Raw genomic sequence first — 22412 nt, 5'->3', positions numbered from 1 at the left:
ACTGCTTTTTGGACGCGGAAATACTGCAGAATGTGCTCAGCGGAGATTTCTGTGGAAAATTCTGCAGCATTTCCGCATCTAAAAAGCAGTCAAAATCTGCACCCGGTCTATTCTGAAAGAGCCCTGCCCATTTCTGCCACATGTACACATACCCCAGCGGTAATAGTGACACCTTCACCCCAGCGATAATAGTGACATCCCACAGCAGTAATAATAGTGACACTCCCCCCATTAGTAATAAGAGTGACATACCCCAGCGGTAAACCTCAGTGGTCGCTGCTGCCGTCATCTATATATATAAAATTGAATGTATGTCTGTCTGCGTGCGTGCGTGCGTGCGTGTCTGCGTGCGTGTCTGTTTGTCCTTTATGCGCTACTACACCATTCATCCGATCGCCATGAAACTTTGGGAAGTTGTTAAGTACACTCCTGGGAAGATTATAGGCATAGTACAAATATCCTACGATAAATGGCGCGCGTGCGAGCGTCGTCGAAAGTTACACCCCCCCCACGTAGATCGAATAAGTAAGCCACCTGCTATTGTGATGTCATCACTGATGTCATCAACATCGGACGCCCTTGAACATGCCCCAACATGTTCTATAAAGCTGCATTGTGATGTCATTAAGGCTGTATTATGACACGTACAGCTTGGAACCACTAGAGCACGCCAGCCAATTACCATTGGAGTTGGAAGTGGGTAAACAAGTACTAGGATATCTTCCTAAGAAGCCACAGCAGCCGGATAAATTGTATGTTCCACCCAACGGCTATTTTATTCAGCCCGCAAGGGGGAAGCAGCGGCCTACAAAATCTCATTCAGGTAGGTAGGTTCAGTTCTTGGAGGTTGGGGAATGCTTATGGGCAAGGCCTTATGTCTCATCCCAACTCGATTATTCAATTCTAAGCGCAAAAGAATTAGCGTCCAAATTTTATGCACGGAATTTAATTCTCTCACTTCCCAATGTCATAGAAACTTGAAATTTGGCTCGAGCATTGATTATGTCATAAATAGGAAAAGTTAATGGGTCCCAACTCGATTATTCAATTCAAAGCGCCAAAGAATTAGCGTTCAAATTTTACGTACGGAATCTAATTCTCTCATTTCCTGATGTCATAGATAGATAGATAGATAGATAGATAGACTGTATGCAATAACCCAGATAGATAGATAGATAGATAGATAGATAGACTGTATGCAATAACCCAGATAGATAGATAGATAGATAGATAGACTGTATGCAATAACCCTGATAGATAGATAGATAGATAGATAGACTGTATGCAATGACACGTACAGCTTGGAACCATAAATACTAGAGCACGCCAGCCATTTACAGTCAGTCTCCATTGGAGTTGGAAGTGGGCAAACATGTACTAGGCTATCTTCCCAAGAAGCCACAGCAGCCGGATAAATTGGATGTTCCACACAACGGCTATTTTATTCAGCCTGCAAGGGGGAAGCAGCGGCCTACAAAACCTCAGTGGTCGCTGCTGCCGTCATCTAGATATATAAAAACGAATGTATGTATGTCTGTCTGTCTTCGCAGCAACGCGCGACGGGTACGCTAGTACATAATATTTATTTGTTTCCGTTTGTTTAACTATATTCCCATCCTAAAATATTTTTTATGTATGACACTCTATGCACATGTGGTTATATTGTGCATATTTTTGAATCCTATGATTGGGTTTCACCCCGACACGCTATACTCCAATTTGGGAGATATACAACATGGATTGGTGTCCAACTTTACAATTATCTGTGCCATCCAGCGTAGTGGGATTCTCGCATTAAGGTTGCATTCGCGCGGGCTACAAAACATAGCTCACGTGAAAGAACCCATTGGAAACCATGGGCTTCACATTGTAGCAATGATTCTGTAGCCCGTGCGGATGCAGCCAAAGTGAGGCTTATATGGGTCCCATATATGTAGCGCTGTCTATTACGTTCTTATATTTTATGTAGGATATACTATCACAATCCTTGGACCGTTTTACTGCAGCTGAAGATTGTGAACACTTTTTCCCTGTTTGATGGGCAAGCACATTAGCTCTACATGATGCAATAGGAGAGATGTTAGAGACGGGATACATTGTGCGATTGTTTCTCGCACAAGTGCCGTTTGCCTGGCATAGTGCATGCGCCCTGCGGCTATTGGTGATAGCTGTGTATAATGAAATGATCACATGGGAATAATTGGACTTATCGCAAGACATGCGCACTTGACATACTAGACACCGCGGCACGCCGGAATGCAATTGATTGATCGGCCTTGGTGAACATGTATTGTGTTCATGTACTTAATGTAACTTAAAGTTTACACACCTGATCTATTTGATAGATGGGATTACATGTGTCTTAGAGTGTGATTGGTGGTGTAATTAAGACTTGGTAACTACTTATATTGATTAGTGAGCTTGACAAAGACCAATAGGTCGAAACATAGCTGCTAACTTTTCTTGTGGGAGAAAAAAATGTTATACAACTTTTTGCACCTATCTATGGGGCCACCTTGTTTATTTCTTAATCTTCACCCTAGTCATGGACCTATTTGCAACCCATATTAGACTCTCACAAAATATTAACAGAATCAGAGTAGGGGAAAAGGAACACAGAATTGGCCTTTTTGCGGACGATGTAATGTTTGCACTCTCAAATCCAGCCACTTCCCTACCTGCTGTCTCCAAAATCATTGAGGATTTCACCAAAATTTCATACTACAAAATATTTTAAAATCAGAAATACTTAACCTAGGACTCAAGAAATCCTTACCCACTTTACCAATTTATGCTAATTTACTTGGCCTAAAAATTCCATACCGTACCTAGGTACACTTTAAACCTCTAATCCCCTTGATCAAAGTGGAATTAGATAAACTAAGAACTCACAGCATCCCCTGGCTAGGGAGAATACCTACAATCAAAATGAGAAGCCTTCCCAAAAGTCCTAATTTATTTCCGCAATGTCCCAATCCATTTACCAATATCCTCTTAAAAAAATTACATTTCTCATCCAATCTTTTATTTGGAGGAATAAGCAGATATTCTTTTCCAGTATTAAAGGATATGGGGAGTTGGCTCTCCTTCAGTCATACAATACTACAGAGCTTCCATCTTAGAGCAACTCAGGTCTTTAAGGCTCAACAGTTAATCAAATTTGTCATCCATTACAAAAACTCACGTATAATACTGTACCGATGGCACTTCACTTCCTAGAAACTCAACAAAACGTCCCCTCGCTGCTCTAAAAACTGTTGGAGATGTGGTTCACCTGTGGTGGAATTGTCCGTATAGTTCAGGTTTGTGGATTTTCCAATTAAGTTCTACTCTTTGTGGTATACAATTATCCCTGAACCCAGCTATGGTTCTGCTAAACTTAGATTCTGATCAACTCCCCCATAACATTTGTACCCCCTTGTTACATGCTCTGATAGATACCAGCATATCACTTCATTTTGGAATGGTTTTTCTACTCCCTCTATAACAGTTTGAATACTTACATTTCTGCGCCTCAAACAAAAAAGGAAAATTCATGAAAAATTGGGAAGTCTGCATCCAAAGTAATTTCTGCTACACGCCAAAGTCCTATTTACTTTGAATGCTCTTCTTTATATTTCTCTTCTTTTATGCACAAGACCAATGACTTGCTCCCAAAAAAATCTAGTTCTATTATGTTTAAGTTCCACATTTCAACCTCTATGTAAGAAAACAATCTAATGAGGTTTTATTATTTATTATTATTTCTGTAAAGACATTAAAAAGCCTTTCCAATAAAAATTGAATGTTCAAAGAATAAAATAAAATGATGTTGAGAAGGATGAACTTTTACATTCCTATTTTGTATCCGTTTTCTCTCAGAAAGTAGATGTTACATCAGCTGATTTTCCCTGTCTATTGGGGGGATACAAGAATGCAGGCTACCTATAAGCAGGGAGATGGTAAGGAAACACTTAGCTAACTTAAAATAATCCAAGTCTCAAGGTCCAGATGAATTACATCCTAGGATACTAAAGGAAGCAGCGGAGGTAATTGCTGAACCTCTCGCCATAATCTTTGAAAATTCCTTGAGAACAGGAGAAGTCCCAGAAGATTGGTAAAGGTCAAACGTTGTCCCCATCTTCAAAAAAGGGAAGAAGGTGGATCCAGAAAACTACAGACCTGTGAGCCTGACTTCTATACGGGGAAAGATATTTGTACAGCTTATTAAACAGCATATATGCAAGTACCTCGATGAGAATGGAGTAATGAACCAGAGCCAGCAAGGGTTTGTAACAAACTAATCTAATTTCCTTCTATGACAGAATCACTGACTGGGTTGATCAGGGAAATGCGGTGGATATAGTATATCTTGACTTTAGTAAAGCATTTGACAAAGTATCTCATACCATACTTAATTTTTTTTAATTACCAAATACGGGATTGACAAGGCAACTGTTAGGTGGATTCACAACTGGCTGAGTGATCGTACTCAAAGAGCGGTCATAAATGGCTGCACATCCAAGTGGAAGAATGTATCAAGTGGGGACCACAAGGCTCTGTCCGAGGCCCAGTGTTGGTCAACATTGTTATAAATGATCTGGAGGAGGGAATTGTGGGAAACTGATCAAATTTGCCGACAACACAAAGCTAGGAGGGATAGCTAACACTAGGGAAGAGAGAGGGAGAGTATTCAAAAAGATCCAGAAAAGCTTGAACAGTGGGCGGCGACTAACAGAATGGTATTTAACAAGGAGAAATGCAAAGTCCTACATCTGGGCAAGAAAAATGAAGAAAGTGCATACAGAATGGGAAAGAATTGGGCTAAGCAGCAGCACATGTGAAAAAGACTTGGGCATACTAATAGATCATAGACTGAACATGAGTCAACAATGTGATGCAGCAGCCAAAAAGGCAAACACAATTCTGGGATGTATTAAGAGAAGCATAGAGTCTAGATTACATGAGGTAATTATCCCCTCTACTCTTCCTTAGTATCCCAGTTCTGGGCACCCCAAGTAGGAAGTTCTGGAGAAAGGTTCAGAGAAGAGTTACCAAGATGGTGAGCGGTCTGCTAATCACGTCCTATGAGGAACGGTTAAAGGATCCGGGGAAGGCTTAACTTGAAAAAAAGAAGGCTAAGAGAAGATTTAACACTTTCCAGTCCATTCTCCCCAGCTCTAATTTATTTGAATGCCCATTTGGCATTCTCTCTTCACCCTCCTGATCTTTGATGGCCAAGATCAGAAGGGTGCCGGCAGTCACATGATCACCAGGGGAATGTGGAAGTAATACTTCTGCGCATTCTCTTTTCCCTGTCCTGATCTTGGCTGTGACTGACAGCAGAGATCAGGAGGGTGACGGCGGTCACATGATCGCCAGGCGGAATGCGGAAGTGTTCCTTCCGCATTCTCTCTGCATTACATAGCGCTAATTGAGTGCCATGTAATGTGTGAAGGTAGAAGGGGTTAAAACCCCTTTATGCCTTCTCCTCGGGGGTTCCCGATGAGTACCAGTGCAGGAGTGCATCTCATCAGGTGTCTGATGAGTGGGTGCAGATGCACTCCTGGACTGCAGTTGCGGAGTTGTTCCGACATCAGAGCTATAGAGGAAGCGCATGATGTCGGAACAGATCAGGCATTGGAGTGGAAAGGGTTAATAGCGGTCTACAAATATCTGAAGGGCTTTCACAGTGCAGAGCGATCAGCCGTATTCTTATCTGCACAAGGAAAGACTAGAAGCAATGGGATGAAACTGAAAGGGAGGAGACACAGATTAGATATTAGGCAGGGAGGGGGATCAATGAGTGGAACAGGTTGCCACGGGAGGTGGGGAGTTCTCCTTCAATGGAAGCCTTCAAACATAGGCTGGACAGACATCTGTCTGGGATGATTTAGTGATCCTGCACTGAGCAGGAAGGGGTTGGACCCGATGACCCCAGAGGTCCCTTCCAACTCTACCATTCTAGGATACCAGCAAAACACTGAAATGCAGAAGAATTAGTCAAGGAGAGAGGACTTGTCTGTAGACACCACTTGCCAAACCATTCCCCTTTTGGAGTTTGTCCTGGTGTTGCTACTTTTATTTGCGCAGAACCTGGTGAAACTGATTCTCGATCGCTTTGGCTTCCTAATTGCACTGATTGATATTCCTGAAGTTTAAGTGACTTATGGTATACCATGATGCTTGAAGGGGTTGGCTAGGACTTGAATTCAATGGGATTTGTGCCTGCAGTACTAAACCAAGCTGCTGCAATAATGACAAAGCGATCTGCTTTCAGTACTATCTGCACTGACAACAGGCCTGGGAATCAGTTGATTAGTAGAGGATCCTGGGTACAAGACCCCCGTCAATCAACTCTTATGGCCAATTTTGAGAATAGGTCACCAATTGTCCCGAAGAACCCCTTTAAGTGTTCCCTTATGGGTTTTTTGAGCAATGCAGATTTACTACATGGCTCAGCGTCACCTACCTGCTGGTTCTCCGGGACATCTTCCTCTGGACGGTCCTGAGAATACAGACGGCTGGGACATCTCGCTGGTGGAGATCTACTACTGGATCCATCTATAGGAAGCACACGATGATGGGATAGATATCAGCATGTGATGAGCAGATGATGGGAGCATCTAGGTGACCCCCAATGACAGTCTCCCCTCCTTACCCTGCTGATCAGCCCTTATATCCAGCTCTTCTGCTTCATCTTTAACCTCAACCTTAATATCCATCAGATAATCACCCTAAACAGAGAAGAACATGTAATGTGCTCTTTGGTTCCATCACTTTATGGTCAGATCCTGGTGAGACTTCAGTGTCATCTACCTGCTGGTTCTCCGGGACATCTTCCTCTGGATGGTCCTGGGAATACAGAGGACGGGGACATCTCTCTGGTGGGCTTCTCCCCCTGGTTCCATCTGTGGAGACACAGTGATGGATACTGATCACTTCTGATAACATCAGCTCTGCACCGACATCCCCGGCTCCGAGCTGCTGCGCCATACAGACTCGGCTGTCACTCCTTCCTTATATGAGACCATTATCCATCCCTGACACTACCGCTATGCAGATAACTTTGGCTCCTCTTAAGAAAGGTAATTATCCATGCCTCAATTGTTCCTGCTGCAGTAATATGGTAAGAGGCGATCTGTCACCCCTACTCTGGGGAAAGATTTAAAATCAAACACAGGTATACGTGTACTTCAACATGTGTGATCTATTTGATCACATGCCCTTGTGGCATGGCATATGTGGGTGAAACCACATTGGAAATTCGTACCCGTATTCCTAAACACGGGCGTACTATCCGTCACAAGAACATAGAACTCCTCTACCAAAACATTTCAAAGAAAAAAATCAGAAGGTCAATTACGTTTTCGGGTCATCGACCATGTCCCCCCTCCAGTTAGGGGAGGGGACCGTGAGGCACTGCTTAAAAAGAAGGACCTCAGGTGGATCTTTCACTTGGACACTTCGTCCCCTGAAGGTCTAAATGTTGACTACCATTATATGCCCTTCATTTAGTGCGTTTCCCTTCGTGACATCATTGGGGTTTACGTTATGCTGCTAATTGCATCATCATCTGATTTTTCTTGTTTTAGTTTTTAACTAGAGATGAGCGAGCGTACTCGCTAAGGCAAACTACTTGAGCGAGTAGTACCTGCCCGCTCGTCTCAAAAGATTTGGTGCCGGCGGGGTGAGCGGTGAGTTGCGGGAGTCAGCAGGGCGGGGGGGGGGGGGGGGGGGGAGTGAGAGGGAGACCCCCCCCTGGCTCTCCCCTGCCGATGACTGATTCTTTAGAGACGAGCGGGTACCCGCATGCATAAGGCACTACTCGCTGGGGTAGTTTGCCTTAGTGAGTACGCTCGCTCATCTCCATTTCTGACATTTCTATCTTTATTTTCGATGGGACTGACTCCATGTCCGGGAGGTTTCCTCAGTCCACTTGGCATATTTCCCTCATTACAGTTTGGGACGTTACCCTCCACTTCCCATCCATTGGCTTTGATATGATATTACCCTCGCTGAGCTGATACACGGGTCCTGTTGTGGACTTTACTACCTGTTATGGATGATTCAGTTCAGTGGGGTCTTCTGTCAGACTCGGTACGGATACAACTCCATTTGTAGTTTTTCGGGTCGGTCATGATGTTTGTCCGTTTTGACAATTTGTATATTTGTGCTGCTGTTCTGGGCATTATGATACGATACTAGTGGGTGGTAACACTTCACACTTCTGCCCTCTTCATCACCTTCACTATGTATGCAATTTATGTGATGGCAAGTGGCGCCTCATCGACGAGTCCACGCGATTGGTTACATCCTGCATACGTCCGCCCTCTTCCCTTACCTTATTACGCATGCGCTTCGTGTGACGCGTCATTGAGGCAGTCACGTGACTCCTCACGATTTCGTGCATGCGCATTGCGTGTCTCTGTGACACGTCTTGTCAGGTGACAGATCACGTGACTTGTTCACATGATCCCTTGTGATCAGCACGTGCACACGGAGCGCTTCGTTGAAGTGTGACGTGGATCTCTCCCGGAAGACACTTAAAGGGGTTGTCCCGCGGCAGCAAGTGGGGTTAAGTACTTCTGTATGGCCATATTAATGCACTTTGTAATATACATCGTGCATTAAATATTAAATTATTCACTTACCTGCTCCGTTGCTAGCGTCCCCGTTGCCATGGCTCTGTCTAACTTCGGTGTCTTCTTGCTTTTTTAGACGCGCTTGCGCAGATCTATCTTCTCCATTCGGCTCGGCTCGGCATCACCGGCATTTTGGCTCCGCCCCCTTGTGTGCGTCATCTCGAAGCTCCGCCCCCGTCACAGCCTCTGATTGGCTGGAATCGGCACATGTGACGGGGGCGGAGCTTCGCGATGACGCGTACAAGGGGGCGGAGCCAAAATGCCGGTGATGCCGAGCCGAGCCGAATGGAGAAGATAGATCTGCGCAAGCGCGTCTAAAAAAGCAAGAAGACACCGAAGTTAGACGGAGCCATGGAGACGGGGACGCTAGCAACGGAGCAGGTAAGTGAATAACTTCTGTATGGCTCATATTTAATGCACAATGTACATTACAAAGTGCATTAATATGGCCATACAGAAGTGTATAACCCCACTTGCTGCCGCGGGACAACCCCTTTAATGTGCCCCGGATATACGTGCCGTTTTGGTATGATATTGACGCGATTCACCTGGTAACAACTCCGGAAGTATTGGTAATCAAGGGAGGGGTAATTGAGTGGCTACCTTGCTGGATTTGTATATAAGAGTGGACACTGCAGTAGTGCGGGCATCCTGAACAGATCCTGGTATGTATTGTGGCATTCTTTTCTAAAAGGCTATGTCCTATAGGTATATATATATTTATATGCTGTAGGTCTGCTTTAGGCTGCATTCAGACGAACGTATATCGGCTCGGTTTTCACGCCGAGCCGATATACGTTGTCCTCGTGTGCAGGGGGGGGGGGGGGGGGGAGGATGGAAGAGCCAAGTGCGGGAACTGAGCTCCTGCCCCCCTCTCTGCCTCCTCTCCGCCCCTCTGCACTATTTGCAATGGGGAGAGGTGGGACAGGGGCGGGGCTAATTCTCGAAACTTAGTCCCGCCTCCGCCCCGCCTCTTCCCATTACAAATAGTGCAGAGGGGCGGAGAGGAGGCGGAGAGGGGGCCGGGAGCTCAGTTCCTGCTCCTGGCTCTTCCATCCTCCCCCCCTGCACACGAAGACGTATATCGGCTCGGCGTGAAAACCGAGCCGATATACGTTTGTCTGAATGCAGCCTCAGGCTTGAAAAAAAGACCTTATAGGTTGAAACGTTGTCTAGATGTCCGATTATGGAGCAATAAAGAATTGTGTCATTTGAAAAACTTTACCCCACTTCCGCTGCCACTTTTTCTCTATATTTCCACAGTTTTGGGCTTGTTGGTCACAATCCCCTGTTGGCTTGGCATCTGCTCCATATACCTCTCCCATTTTCGGGAGTAAGGGTTTTGTGCTGCTGGATATAGGATACTCGTTTTGTGTCCTTCCTCACATGAGGGACTCACATATGTATTTAAATGGGTTGGCCGCGGTGGAAAACCGATTTCAGCTACCTTTGGTGGATGACGCTTTGAGCACGTTGCAAGGAGCAGCAGAACGACAATGGGTTCTTTTGAAATCTAAAATGTCTTTAACCTGGAAGTCTGCTTCCGCCTTACAAACCAGTCGAGTCGCATGGAATGGCCACTTAAGCAACTGGTGCAGGCCAAAGTACAACTGCAACCAACCAGTATGAAGCCTGCTACACCAGACTCTGAGAGGGGAGTTACAAGCTCAGTGGCATATGGGCTGAAAGTAGGTGACCCGCTGAGTCTGGGTATGGCGGTCTAGAGGCTCTCCCCCCCAGTATATATTAGTCGCCTACTATCACCTCCAATGGTTATTCCTCTCTGTGCCCCAGCCGCCTCCTCAGAAGGTCATGTGATCTCATTTCTGACCGGCTCAAGTCTACTTGGGGTTATGCTGTTGGAAACTAGTCAATTTCTAAGTCTGTGTTAAGTTGTTACATGAATCTTAACACAGAAACCACCTAGAGGGGGACACAGACACTCCTGTCACAGCTACTGATGATCACAGCTATAATAGAGGAGATTACAGCTCATCCTTCTAACTAGTCTTATGGGCTGCAGCTTATATAGGTGAATACAGAAGGAAATGATAAAATAAAGGGAACCTGCCACCTACCTTAAAGCAACATAACCTAACTTATGGTTCTCTTACGGCAGGTTACAGGGAGCCGCGTGAGCTATTTATCATTCTCACCCACTTTCTGGTTCCCGCCTGTAAAGTCCACACGCTGGCTGAAAATCTGACTTTTTTCCAAAGTCCAGTCCACATGCTCTCCCATAGACTTGTGTAGCAGAGTGTGCGCACAGGACTCTGAAAAAGAGTCCGCTTTTTGACCAACACGCAGACTTTACGGGTGGACACCAGGAAGCGGGTATGAAAAATACCTCACCCAGCTCCATGTCAGCTGCATTAACAGCACCTCAAGTTAGGTCACGTTGCTTTAGGCAATTGACAGGTTCCCTTTAAACTGTCCCTCCAGCAGGCAAAATGGTACAGCCTTTAGCTAGTGCTGAAAATGGAATTGATGTTAAAGTAAAAAAAAACTTGACAAAACAAGACTGTGCCCGATAAGCATCAGACAGGGGGCAGCCCTGCATGAAAGTGGCTGCACTACATACAGGAGACTTCCAGCGTGTTACAGGGGAAAATGCAGGAAAAGGTGGACGAACTTGTCTGGTATGGAGTCTGTCATCAGGCAGAACTCCACAGCAAAAGGGTCCAATCCAGCTTTTATAATCACTCAGATGAAAAATCCCAGTATGATCATGGGTGGAGAAACGGGTATATGGACCCTGAAACGCGTTGCCTTGTACGTCTATTATCCTTGTGACACTGGCTGTGATTTGGATACTTGTGAATAAAGAAGTGAAGAAAAGAAACATTGCTGTTTGCATCTCTTAAAGCGGCCCTGGAGTGGTGGGAAGCGGTTGGATCCAGATCCCCCAGTGAAGTGCCATCCACTTTGGCTTCAATATATACCAGTTTACAGGAGCATTTGTAGGGAGTTGAACTTTTTTCTGTTCCATACTCAGCCCAGGTCAGAATGCGGGCCGCCACGGCTATCGTCTGAGTGCTGCGGGTTCCGCCTTGTTGGTTGATCTATACAACAGCCGTTGCGTTGTCTGCCTGGACCCGGAGTGGGTTGCCTTGCAAGCGAGGTACAAAGTTGAGAATCGACAGATACATTACCCGAAGCTCCAGGACATTGATAGAGAGACGTACTTCCGCTGGTCCAAGCTCATTGGATCCTTGTTCTAAAGAGAAAGCAGGATTCGCTGCAGGTCCTGCGAATGGAGCTGCACGAAGGGTATGGCTGGAAAGGATGCCACCATGAGGCCCAAGACCAAGACTCTCATCGCATGCCGGATGGAGACAGAGCGACATTGGCGAAGGCCCAGAACCTGACACTGAAGCACCTAACACTTAGCGACTTGTAGAAACACACGTGCCTGCACAGTGTCCAGAGTCATCCCCAGGAATTCCAGACATCGTTAGGGGACGAGCGATGACTTGGCATAATTCACCTTCCAGCCGAACCGTTCCAGAGTGAGTAAGGAGATGCGCAAACTCTCCAGGCTGGCCGTCACTGATGGGCCCTTGATGAGGATATCTTCTAGATAGGGTATGGCTATGATTCCCCTGGCATGAAGGAGTTCCATTATGGCTGCGAGTACATTGGTTAGGACCTTGAGAGCCGTTGCCAACCCAAGAGGGAGGCCCTAAACTGGCCATGACTGCCTTAAATGACAAACTGCAGGAACTGTTGATGTGCTTGACGAATCGGAACAGCTTAGAGTAAAACCCTGTAAAGCGCTGGCCTTGCGGGACTGGCACTATGACCTGCTGCACCAATGGATGGTCAATGGTCCCCAGGAGCTTTCTAGCCTTGGTGGGACATCTAGGAAGGGGGATGGAAAAAAACAAGCCGGTGGAGTGCTGATGAACTCAATGAGATAACCGGAGGTGACAATTTCACTTGAACTTTTCCAACCGACCCCCCACCATGAGGATCGGCGGCAGTTGACCTTTATGTGGAGGGTTTGGAGAAAGAGGGCTAAGCGGAGCGAGGTCACTGCTGCCACGCAGGGCACGGTTTGAAGGAGAGACATTTCCTTCACTCCTGTAAACCAGTAGCGTGGTCCGCCAAATGCGGATTAGAGCAACGAAAAGAACGTACGTTTTGGCCTGTTTTGAGGTAACAGAGTGCTTTTGCCCCCTGTAACCGCTGCAATAATCTCATCCAGCTTGTTCCCAAACAAGCGGGAGCCAAGGAAGGGAAGATTAGTTAGCCTTTACTTAGAGCTGGTGTCTTCATCCCACGTCTTCAGCCAGAGAATGCGACGACAGATCACCGACGATGCTGAGGCACGTGCTAACAGTCACGCGGCATCTAGGGTGGCCCCACAGGTGAAACAGCCACCTGCCTCTAGTTGCGCGAGAAGCATCCCCACTTGCAGAGACACATCCGTAGGGAGGACCTCTCAAAGTTGTTTGGCCCATGCGACAACGTTATGACATACCCAAGTTGCTGCAAACAATGGTCGCAGAGCAGAAACCACGGATTCAAAAAACGCCTTGTAGAGGGATTCCATCTTCCTATCCCTTGGGTCAGCGAATGATGTGCTATGCTCCACCGTTCGTTAAGGCGGTATGCTTGGATAAGTGGGCAATCGGCAGGACCCCCATAGTGGGAACAGACCACTTCTGGATCAAATCCTACAGAAAAGGGTATAAAACCTCTAAACCTTTCAATTTAGCAGAACGTCTGTCAAACTATCTTCATTCCAGGAAAAGTGCCTCCTCAAACTCCTTGTGCCTGGGAAAGAGCTTAGGCAACCTTCGCACGCATAATAAGTAGGCTCGGCTCCCTTAGACCCCAGGGAGGTGAGGGGGAGAGGAGCACTAACCTGCAGCTTCCACTTTGAGCGGATGAATGGAGCCTGGGACTCCTCTGTGTAGGTCCCACTGTATACGGCATCCAGCGCTGCGCATCTTCTGTAAAACGGGGTGCGGAGCAGCCTGCAGGTAGCCAGAGCGCAGCTCAACCGGGCGGCAGTGTCGCACTCCTCTTCAGGAGTGAGAAGAACAAGTGAGCTATGAGGCTGTTTCCCACTCCCCCGTGGGAATGAGAGGAGAACCGAAACCTACAAACCAAGGTCTTGAGTAAAATTTAAAAAAAATCTTCTCGCAGAAATGCAAGGAACATGTCTGCCCTCCTTAGACATAAAGCTAAAACTGACCTTGCCGAGCAGGCAGGCAGGCATATAGCTGACAGGAGGAGCCAACTTCTGTTCAAGCTTTATGTCGCCTCCTAGTGGCAGCTACTACCCACTGCATCCTGTATCCCCGATATTCCTGACAAGTAGTATTTGTTATGGCTTTCTGGTGTGCCGGACGCCGGCTCAGAGCTCCAGACACTTTCCATCTGAACATTTAATTAGGTCTAATATGACCACAGTGGATCAGATGGTTGGATCCAGATGCAAACATCTCATGGACCTCTATATTTGCTGATATGAAAAGCTGGGCATGGAGATCTGTCCGGATCAGCAGACAAGATCTACTGTGCTACACACGGTTTGGGCTTTGAGGTACCCCAGTCTTCACCCTTTAATCCCACCAGTCGGGATGTAGGCTTTATTGCGGGGTCCTTCTATAATTACACAAGAAGTGGTCCCAGTAATGTGGCAGCTGATGCTACCTTAGACCAAGGTGTGGTACCTGAGAGTGCCAACAAAGAGAAACCACAGGTCAGCAAGAAGAGCATCAGCAGGCCAGCAGTGCGGACCAGAACATAGGCTATGGCAGGAACCAGAACGAATAGTAGTACTGGAGACCACAATACTCAGGCGCCCTCTCTAGGGACGGGCCAGGACAGTGGATAGCACTGTTGTCTATCTAGTTCCAGCAGGCAAAAGGTTTACACTTCCCAGAGTGTACAGCCAAGTATAAGGGCCCCAGCTGGGCACTCCCCAGAGCTACTTGATTACTGCTTGTATCTGCAATAAAAGAGAAGTCAGGCTGAACTGTCTCATCTTGTTCTTCTCTCCACTACTGGAAGGTTGCACCACATACCAGTTTACCCTACGTATCCGCGGTTCTACTCACACCCCCACATGACTACGTTTGGTGTTCTCCTGGTCTGGCAGCACCCCTTTACATCTATCATCAGTCTTCTTGTATCGAGTGGCCATTACTCCACCAACACCTGCAGACAAGGACCACAGAGCATCTGCAACCCTGGGGGCACTTCAGGAGTACTGACACCAAGTACACTGCTAGTTGGGAAAAGTGTCCAACCATCTGGTCTGGAGAAAGTCCAAAGCTGAAGAAATACTGGAGGAAGTGTGTATCTGACCCTGGGAAGGCTGGGTGGAAGACAGTCCTGGGAAGTACGGTCATTGGCTTTTTTTCCTCAGACTTTCCAGGCAGTTTCCTCAACATTATGGACACTACAGATATATTATGCATCTCTTCTTACCTGGTGTTGTGAGGGGCCGGTGGTCCTCCATCATGACGTCCTTGTACACATCCCGATGTCCCTCTAAATACTCCCACTCCTCCATGGAGAAATAGACGGCCACATCCTGACACCTTATAGGAACCTGACAACACAATATCCAGTTATCAGCCAGAGCCCCCCTGTATAATGTCCCCCCACATTCCCCGCAGTCACCTCTCCTGTCAGCAGCTCCATCATCTTGTTGGTGAGGTCTAGGACCTTCTGGATCAGGGAGTGAGGGGGAGGAGCTGCAATGAGGCTCCACCCTCCTGACTCCTGGAGATGGATGATGGGAGTCACAGCCGCTGTCTTCACTACTGTGTACTCCTGTGGAAGAAGAGACACACTATAAAAAAACACAACTCAGTCATGTAGGAGTCATCCATATATGCTAGTCCTAAGCCTGGATAAGTGGGAAAGGTTAGAGAAAGACCCGGCGGACCTACCCTGTAAGAACATCACCTTGGGGCAGATTCTTGCGATGTTCTTGAGGTGCAGCTGACATGTTCGGGACAGAGATTGAATGTAGGGGGTAAAAGAGAGATTGGAGTTGAATTTATCCCCAAGGCAGCGGGCGTGCTGGGAGTTATGGTGGTGACACACACTGAGATGGAGATGTCAGGAGGAGGTCGGTTAGTGGAGGGCAGAAACACCAGCAGGTCAGTTTTAGAGAGGGTTGGTTTCAGGTAGAGAGAGGACAGTGTTAGAGACAGCGGACAGACAGTCGGTGGAGTTCTGGAGGACCGGCGCTGTGATGTCACGGGAGGAGGTGTATAGCTGGGTGTCATCAGCATAGAGATTCTAGTGAAAGCCAAATCTCCTGATGGTTTGTCCAATGGGGGCTGTGTAGATGAAGAAGAGAAGGGGGCCAAGGACCGAATCTTGGGGGACCCCAACAGCAAGGGGAAGAGGAGAGGGCCGAAGACCAAGCCGTAGGGGAACCCAAAAGGAAGAGGAGAGGAGGGGGCCGAAGCCCAAGCTGTAGGGGAACCCAACAGGAAGAGGAGAGGAGGGGGCCGAAGACCAAGCTGTAGGGGAACCCAACAGGAAGAGGAGAGGAGGGGGCCGAAGACCAAGCTGTAGGGGAACCCAACAGGAAGAGGAGAGGAGGGGGCCGAAGACCAAGCCGTAGGGGAACTCAACAGGAAGAGGAGAGGAGGGGGCCGAAGACCAAGCCCTGGGAGACCCCAAACAGCAAGGGGAAGAGGAGAGGAGGGGGCCGAGGGTTGCCTGTCCACGCGGACTTCCCCCTAGACGCCGGCTGTCCACGCGGACTTCCCCCTAGACGCCGGCTGTCCACGCGGACTTCCCCCTAGACGCCGGCTGTCCACGCGGACTTCCCCCTAGACGCCGGCTGTCCACGCGGACTTCCCCCTAGACGCCGGCTGTCCACGCGGACTTCCCCCTAGACGCCGGCTGTCCACGCGGACTTCCCCCTAGACGCCGGCTGTCCACGCGGACTTCCCCCTAGACGCCGGCTGTCCACGCGGACTTCCCCCTAGACGCCGGCTGTCCACGCGGACTTCCCCCTAGACGCCGGCTGTCCACGCGGACTTCCCCCTAGACGCCGGCTGTCCACGCGGACTTCCCCCTAGACGCCGGCTGTCCACGCGGACTTCCCCCTAGACGCCGGCTGTCCACGCGGACTTCCCCCTAGACGCCGGCTGTCCACGCGGACTTCCCCCCCAGAGGTTATTGCAATAAAGACCTTTCCTGGCGCCGACTGCAGCACTGATCATGAACTCACTGCAGCTAAAATCAAGAGAAAATTCCATAGCATTAAGAAAGACGCTCTATTGAGACACCTCTAAAATCCCCCAATTACACACTACTAAGGTAGCACACCGATTCAAAGTGCTTGACAGAGGAGTTACGGCGCGATATACAGTGCGCAGTTATGGAAACAGTCAGTAAGCATCTCACCTATAAGCAGCAGGAAAAAGAACGCTATTGGTAGTCCGAGCGAACCATCAGAAAAGCCGATAAAAGACGAGCAGCAAAGGCCGCCGGCAACTAAGACAAAGTTAGGCAACTAAATGCCGATTGTCAGCGAGCGACAAGGAATGACAAGGAAATGGACTGGAATGAGCGCTGCAAACAACTGCAAGCAGAAGCCATGAAGGACCTACGTGAGGCCGATTCCCACAGGTCAAGATGGTCCGAAAACCTTTCTTGGCACGCAACGGCACAATCAAAGGCAAAAATGGGAAGGAACTAAATGACCAACATGGTAAATAATCTAATAATCTTTATTTGTATAGCGCCAACTTTCAAACATGGGAGAACACAGACAATACAACAGCTACATGTGATATACAGTCGGTTTGAAACAGACAGGGTGGGGGTGATAAAGGAGGTACAAGGGGGGGGGGGGGGAACGAGGCATGGGGAACACTAGCAGTACGGGAATTACATGTGAAAATCCGTTATCAGGAAGCAAACAAGGTGGGGCGGTAGGGAGGTGCAGGGGTAGAGGTCGTATGTGTTAGGCAGGGTGGAAGGTGTGGGGAGCCATAAGGAGGGGCGGGGGACTAGGTCAGGAGATTTCGTATGCCTCCCTGAAGAGGTGCATTTTTAAGGCGCGTCTAAAGTTTCGTGCATTGGGGATTGTCCGGATGCCTTGGGGTAGAGCGTTCCAGAGGATGGGTGCAGCTCTAGAGAAGTCCTGGAGGGAGCATGTGAGGTTTGTATTACAGGGGTGTTTAGTCTGAGTGTGTTAGGGGAGTGGAGTGAGCGGGCTGGGTGGTGTACTGACAGGAGGGAGGCGATGTATGGTGGTGTACTGACAGTAGGGAGGCGATGTATGGTGGTGTACTGACAGTAGGGAGGCGATGTATGTTGGCGCAGCGCCATGCAGAGCTTTGTGGGTGAGTGTGAGAAGTTTAAATTTAGTTCTGCCGCGGATGGGGATGGGCATCAAGGATAGGTGGAGGGAATACACAGAGGAACCATATGGCTGGACCATTGGATGAGGTGGAGCCTGTGGACTTGGGAGTCTCCATTATAGAGTGATAAGTGGTTATGGCAATGAGACAACTAGCCAAAAATAAAGCACCCGGCATAGATAACATACCGACACAGCTATCGCTGCCAGTACCAGTGAAAACCATTACAGCTCTGTGCCAGGCAGTATGGGCATCCACACAATGGCCACAGGGCTGGAAAAGATCTGCCTTTATCCCTCTACCAAAGAAAGGCGACTCCCAGAATGGCTCCAACTACCGAACAATAGTCCTCCCTTCGCATACAAGCAAGATCCTTCCCAAGATTATACAGGTAAGACTGAGATCAGTAGTTGAAGTGGCACCCCCTGATGCGCAGGCAGGACTGGCGAGGACGTGGCACCCGCCACCATATTGCAGACCTGCAATGGACCATGGAAAAAGCTCAAGAATACTGAAAGAATATCTACATGTGCTTCATCGACTACATCAAGGCCTTTGATTGTGTTGACCATGACAAGCTAGGAACTGGTGTATCTTGTCTCCACCATAGTTATGGGTGGAGACATGGCCTGGCCTGCCAGAGCTAGAGGAAACGCCCACAGCTCCAGATTGGCAGCTGGAGACAAACCTGCACAGAGCCCCCTCCTGGCTGCTGTCACTGTCACAGGCGCTCTCCCTTCTCCCCTCTCAGGTGCTGTACTGACAGTCTTCTCCACAGACTGCCATATAGTCCTCCGCCATGGCGTGCTGTTTCTCTCCTCATCCCCCGCCGGCTGTCAGATCTCCCAGTCAGCCAGCGTCTAGCAGCAGTGGTAACTCGGCCGCAGTTGGGAGCCAGCTCGCCCACAGTGGCAGCCGGCCGGCTGGCCTCCCGCTAAATCAGCGGCCGAGAACTGCTTGGGACAAATGAGACAGTACAGCGGGGGCTGGAGGAACACTTGTTGAAGAGAGTGGGGAAAGTGCTTGGGACAAAGTAGTCATTGAGTGGTGCCAGAAGGAGAAGGAGGAACAAACTTGCTGGAGGTTAGCAGAGCGGGGGCCAGAAAAGTGGCTTCAGAAAATGTCCTCAGCTCAGTGCAGGTGTGTATCCGGCAGCCAATCTGGAGCTGCAAGCGTTCCCTCTAGCTCCGGCAGCCCAGCCTTTGTCTCCACCCATAACTCTGGTGGAGACAAGATACACCAGTTCCGACAAGCTATGGCAGGCCCTACAAGAGCCAGGCATATCGGCACATCTAGTCAAGCTGATAAAATCACTTTATACCAATCAAGAAGCCACTGTGAGAACACATTATGGTAATACAGATTGGTTAGGGAATCGGCAAAGGTGTCCGACAGGGCTGCATCTACTTACCCTTCTTGTTTAACCTATATGCGGAAGTGATCATGCAGAAAACGAACCAAGAAAAATTGGAAACCAGGGTGAAAATAGGTGAAAGAAACATCAACAATCTCCGTTCCGTGGATGACACAACTCTGCTTACAGAAACAGAAGCCGGTCTGAAGCCGCTGATATGGAAGAGTAAAACTGAAAGTGAAATAACGGGCTCTACCTGAATGTAAAGAAGACAAAAGCTATTAGGACTGCAAAAAAGAGGATTTTTCTTCTTACCGTAAAATCCTTTTCTTGACCAGGATATCAGTGATACAGGTCACAGTGGGTAGTAGCTGCCACTAGTGGGCGACATAAAGCTTGAACAAAAGTGGACTCCTCCTGTCAGCTATATGCCTGCCTGCCTGCTGGGGAAAGTCAGTGTGTCAGCAAACAGCTAGGAGTGCCAGCAGAGGACCGTGAAATACAACAACACGGTACAACAGCACGATACTAGTAACGTTCAGTTAGTGAACGTGTAGTGCCGTGTCCCCACAGCAGTTACTCACCAGCCGGGCGCCTGGCTGCTCTCTGGTTCAGCGCGGGTCCGTTGGGTGCTGCTTGTGGTGCGGCGGCGGAGTTTAGTGAGGCCTCCCACTGCAGGGCTGGAGGAGCGTGTGAGGCACAGCAGTGGTGGGCAGCAGCGCTGCAGACATAGCAACGGCGGAGCGCAGAGGAGACTGCAGGCGGCCCCACCTCAAACTCCGGAATCCAGCGGTGAGCGTGGAGCACAGCGCGTGACAGAGCGGAACAATGCACACGACAGGGGACCGGAGGCGCCAAGCCACCGCTAGAGTCTGCCACAGCACGGACAACTGGAGGCGGAGCAGAGCTGAGGAACGCCTTGAAGTGCAACGCCGGAGGTGAGGTGAGCAGCGCAATCGCCCGAGCACGGAGCCGAGACAGGGGGACATGAGCCTTTAAAAGCAGCGCTGTAGGCCACAGTGCAGCCGGGGGAGGTGAGCATCACAGGCGGGTGAGCGGGGAGCAGAGATGAAGGGTGGGGGGAACTGAAGCTAGGCTATTTCGCTAAGCACCGGCGGCTTCTGCCACAGAACCAGCGTAGTTGGACTTTCAGCTCGAGCCAATCCAGCTCATGAACCAATCAGAAGCTAGGGGTGTGAAAGGGGCGTTTCTCCTGTCAAACCCCTAGCTTCTGGTGGCGTCAAGATGCACTAATACCCACAAGCCACCTCCTTGGGTGGGTATTATGATGAGCGGTCGCTGTCAGACTGATGGTACAACCTTGCGGCCAAGGGTGGCATCAGCAGATGCTGCCATATGAACCCTGTAGAATTAGGTGAAGGTGTGCATGGTGGACCATGTAGCCACCTTACACACCTGTATGGCAGACGCCCCATGGTGCACTGCCCATGATGCTCCCACAGCCCTGGTCAAGTGAGTCATCACTCAAAAGGGGGGAGTCTGGCCCTTGGCCGATAGGCCTCAGCCACCGCTGAACAAATCCAGCGCAGAATCGTGCCCTTGGAGGTGGCTCGACCACAATGTGCTCCCTCAGGAAGCACCAACAGGGCCTCAGAACGCCAGTATGAGGCTGTCTGCCCCAAGTAAAATCTCAGAGCTCGGACGAAATCAAGCTTGTGAAGGGCCCGCTCTGTATGATGCACTGGATGCGGACAATACGAGATACGGCAAAACAATGTCCTCATTGAGGTGGAAGGCCAAAAGCACCCTTGGCAAAAAGGAAGGATCGGGACGCAGGACCGCCTGATGAAAAACCACGAGAAGTGGTTCCGCTGAGAGCGCCACCAATTGCAAATGGAGGTGATGGCCACCAGGAACGCCACCTTAACGTTTATTATGCGAGGCAACACTTTCGCAGGGGGTTCAAAAGGATGTCACTATAGAGCATCCAATACCAAATTGAGATCCGACGCCGGGAGTGGTGAACGGTACGGTGGAGCCATATACGCCACCTCCTGTATAAAGGTGCGGACTGATGCGAGAGCAGCCAGCGATCTCTGGAACAAGATGGTAAGTGCCAACACTTATCCATTAAGGGAGCTGAGACAGAGTCTAACCCGTCCTGCAAGAAGGCGAGGATCCTTGGGAGAAAGACCAAAGGCGAAGAAGCACCTCCAGACATTATGGTAAATCTTCGTAGATGACTGTTTCCACTCCCCAATTACGGTGCGGATAACCGGATCTGTGAATCCTCAAGCTTCCAGCACCGCGGATTCAACTTCCACGCAATCAAACGTAGCGTTAGTAAAGTGGAAGAGGGGCCCTTGCAAAAGGAGATCTTTGTGGAGCGGAAGACGCCACAGCACATCGATGGGGAGATCCATTAATTCCGCGAACCATGCCAGACAGAGCCAATCCAAAGCAATGAGCAGCAGCAGAATGCGTTCCCTCTTGATTTTCTTCATGACCCTCTGTAACAGAGGAAAAAGGTCGGTACAGATATGGGAACTGGAACCCGGACCACGGGATGACAAGAGCGTTCCACTTCTAAGCCTCTATATCTCAATGGACTCCTGCAGCCTCTGCTTTGAATGGCAGAATGGAGCCTGGGACTCCTCTGTGTAGGTCCCACTGCACACGGCGTCCGGGGCTGCGCATCTGCTGTAAAACGGGGTGCGGAGCAGCCTGCAGGTAGCCAGAGCGCAGCTCACCTGGGTGGCTGTGCCACAATCCTCTTCAGGAGTGAGGAGAACAAGTGAGCTATGAGGCTGACTGCTTCCCCCTCCCCCGTGGGAATGAGAGGAGAACCGAAACCCACAAACCAAGGTCTTGAGTAGAATAAAAAAAAATCTTCTCGCAGAAATGCAAGGAACATGTCTGCCCTCCTTAGACATAAAGCTAAAACGGACCTTGCCCAGCAGGCAGGCAGGCATATAGCTGACAGGAGGAGCCAACTTCTGTTCAAGCTTTATGTCGCCTCCTAGTGGCAGCTACTACCCACTGCATCCTGCATCGCCGACATCCTGGTCAAGAAAAAACGGCCAAATTCAATTCGACAATGCGGCTGCAGAATGTTTGGGAGAC

At 49.0% G+C, this 22412-nt stretch overlaps 2 protein-coding genes across 4 annotated transcripts in view; both read right to left on the bottom strand.

The window, feature by feature from the left end:
• The window catches only part of LOC136572293 (zinc finger protein 420-like), a 282528-nt gene that overhangs the window by 26803 nt on the left and 233313 nt on the right, over positions 1–22412 (bottom strand). Inside the window, exon 15 of the mRNA XM_066572745.1 lies at positions 6452–6543. Within this exon, the coding sequence (XP_066428842.1) occupies positions 6452–6543 (92 nt within the window). The remainder of the gene's footprint in view (positions 1–6451; positions 6544–22412) is intronic.
• The window catches only part of LOC136572292 (zinc finger protein 850-like), a 722303-nt gene that overhangs the window by 507412 nt on the left and 192479 nt on the right, over positions 1–22412 (bottom strand). Inside the window, exons 3-6 of one of the 3 annotated variants that reach the window (XM_066572741.1) lie at positions 15264–15416; positions 15069–15192; positions 6799–6890; positions 6641–6716 (exon numbers count right to left, since the gene is read on the bottom strand). The exons of the other annotated variants lie outside the window; for them this stretch is intronic. Coding sequence (XP_066428838.1) covers positions 6641–6716; positions 6799–6890; positions 15069–15192; positions 15264–15416 — 445 coding nt within the window. The remainder of the gene's footprint in view (positions 1–6640; positions 6717–6798; positions 6891–15068; positions 15193–15263; positions 15417–22412) is intronic. 3 annotated transcript variants of the gene reach the window in all.

The sequence above is a fragment of the Eleutherodactylus coqui genome, chromosome 7 (assembly GCF_035609145.1).
Source record: "Eleutherodactylus coqui strain aEleCoq1 chromosome 7, aEleCoq1.hap1, whole genome shotgun sequence".
Taxonomy (NCBI): Eukaryota; Metazoa; Chordata; class Amphibia; order Anura; family Eleutherodactylidae; genus Eleutherodactylus; species Eleutherodactylus coqui.
This window is presented reverse-complemented; position numbering and strand designations above follow the sequence as displayed.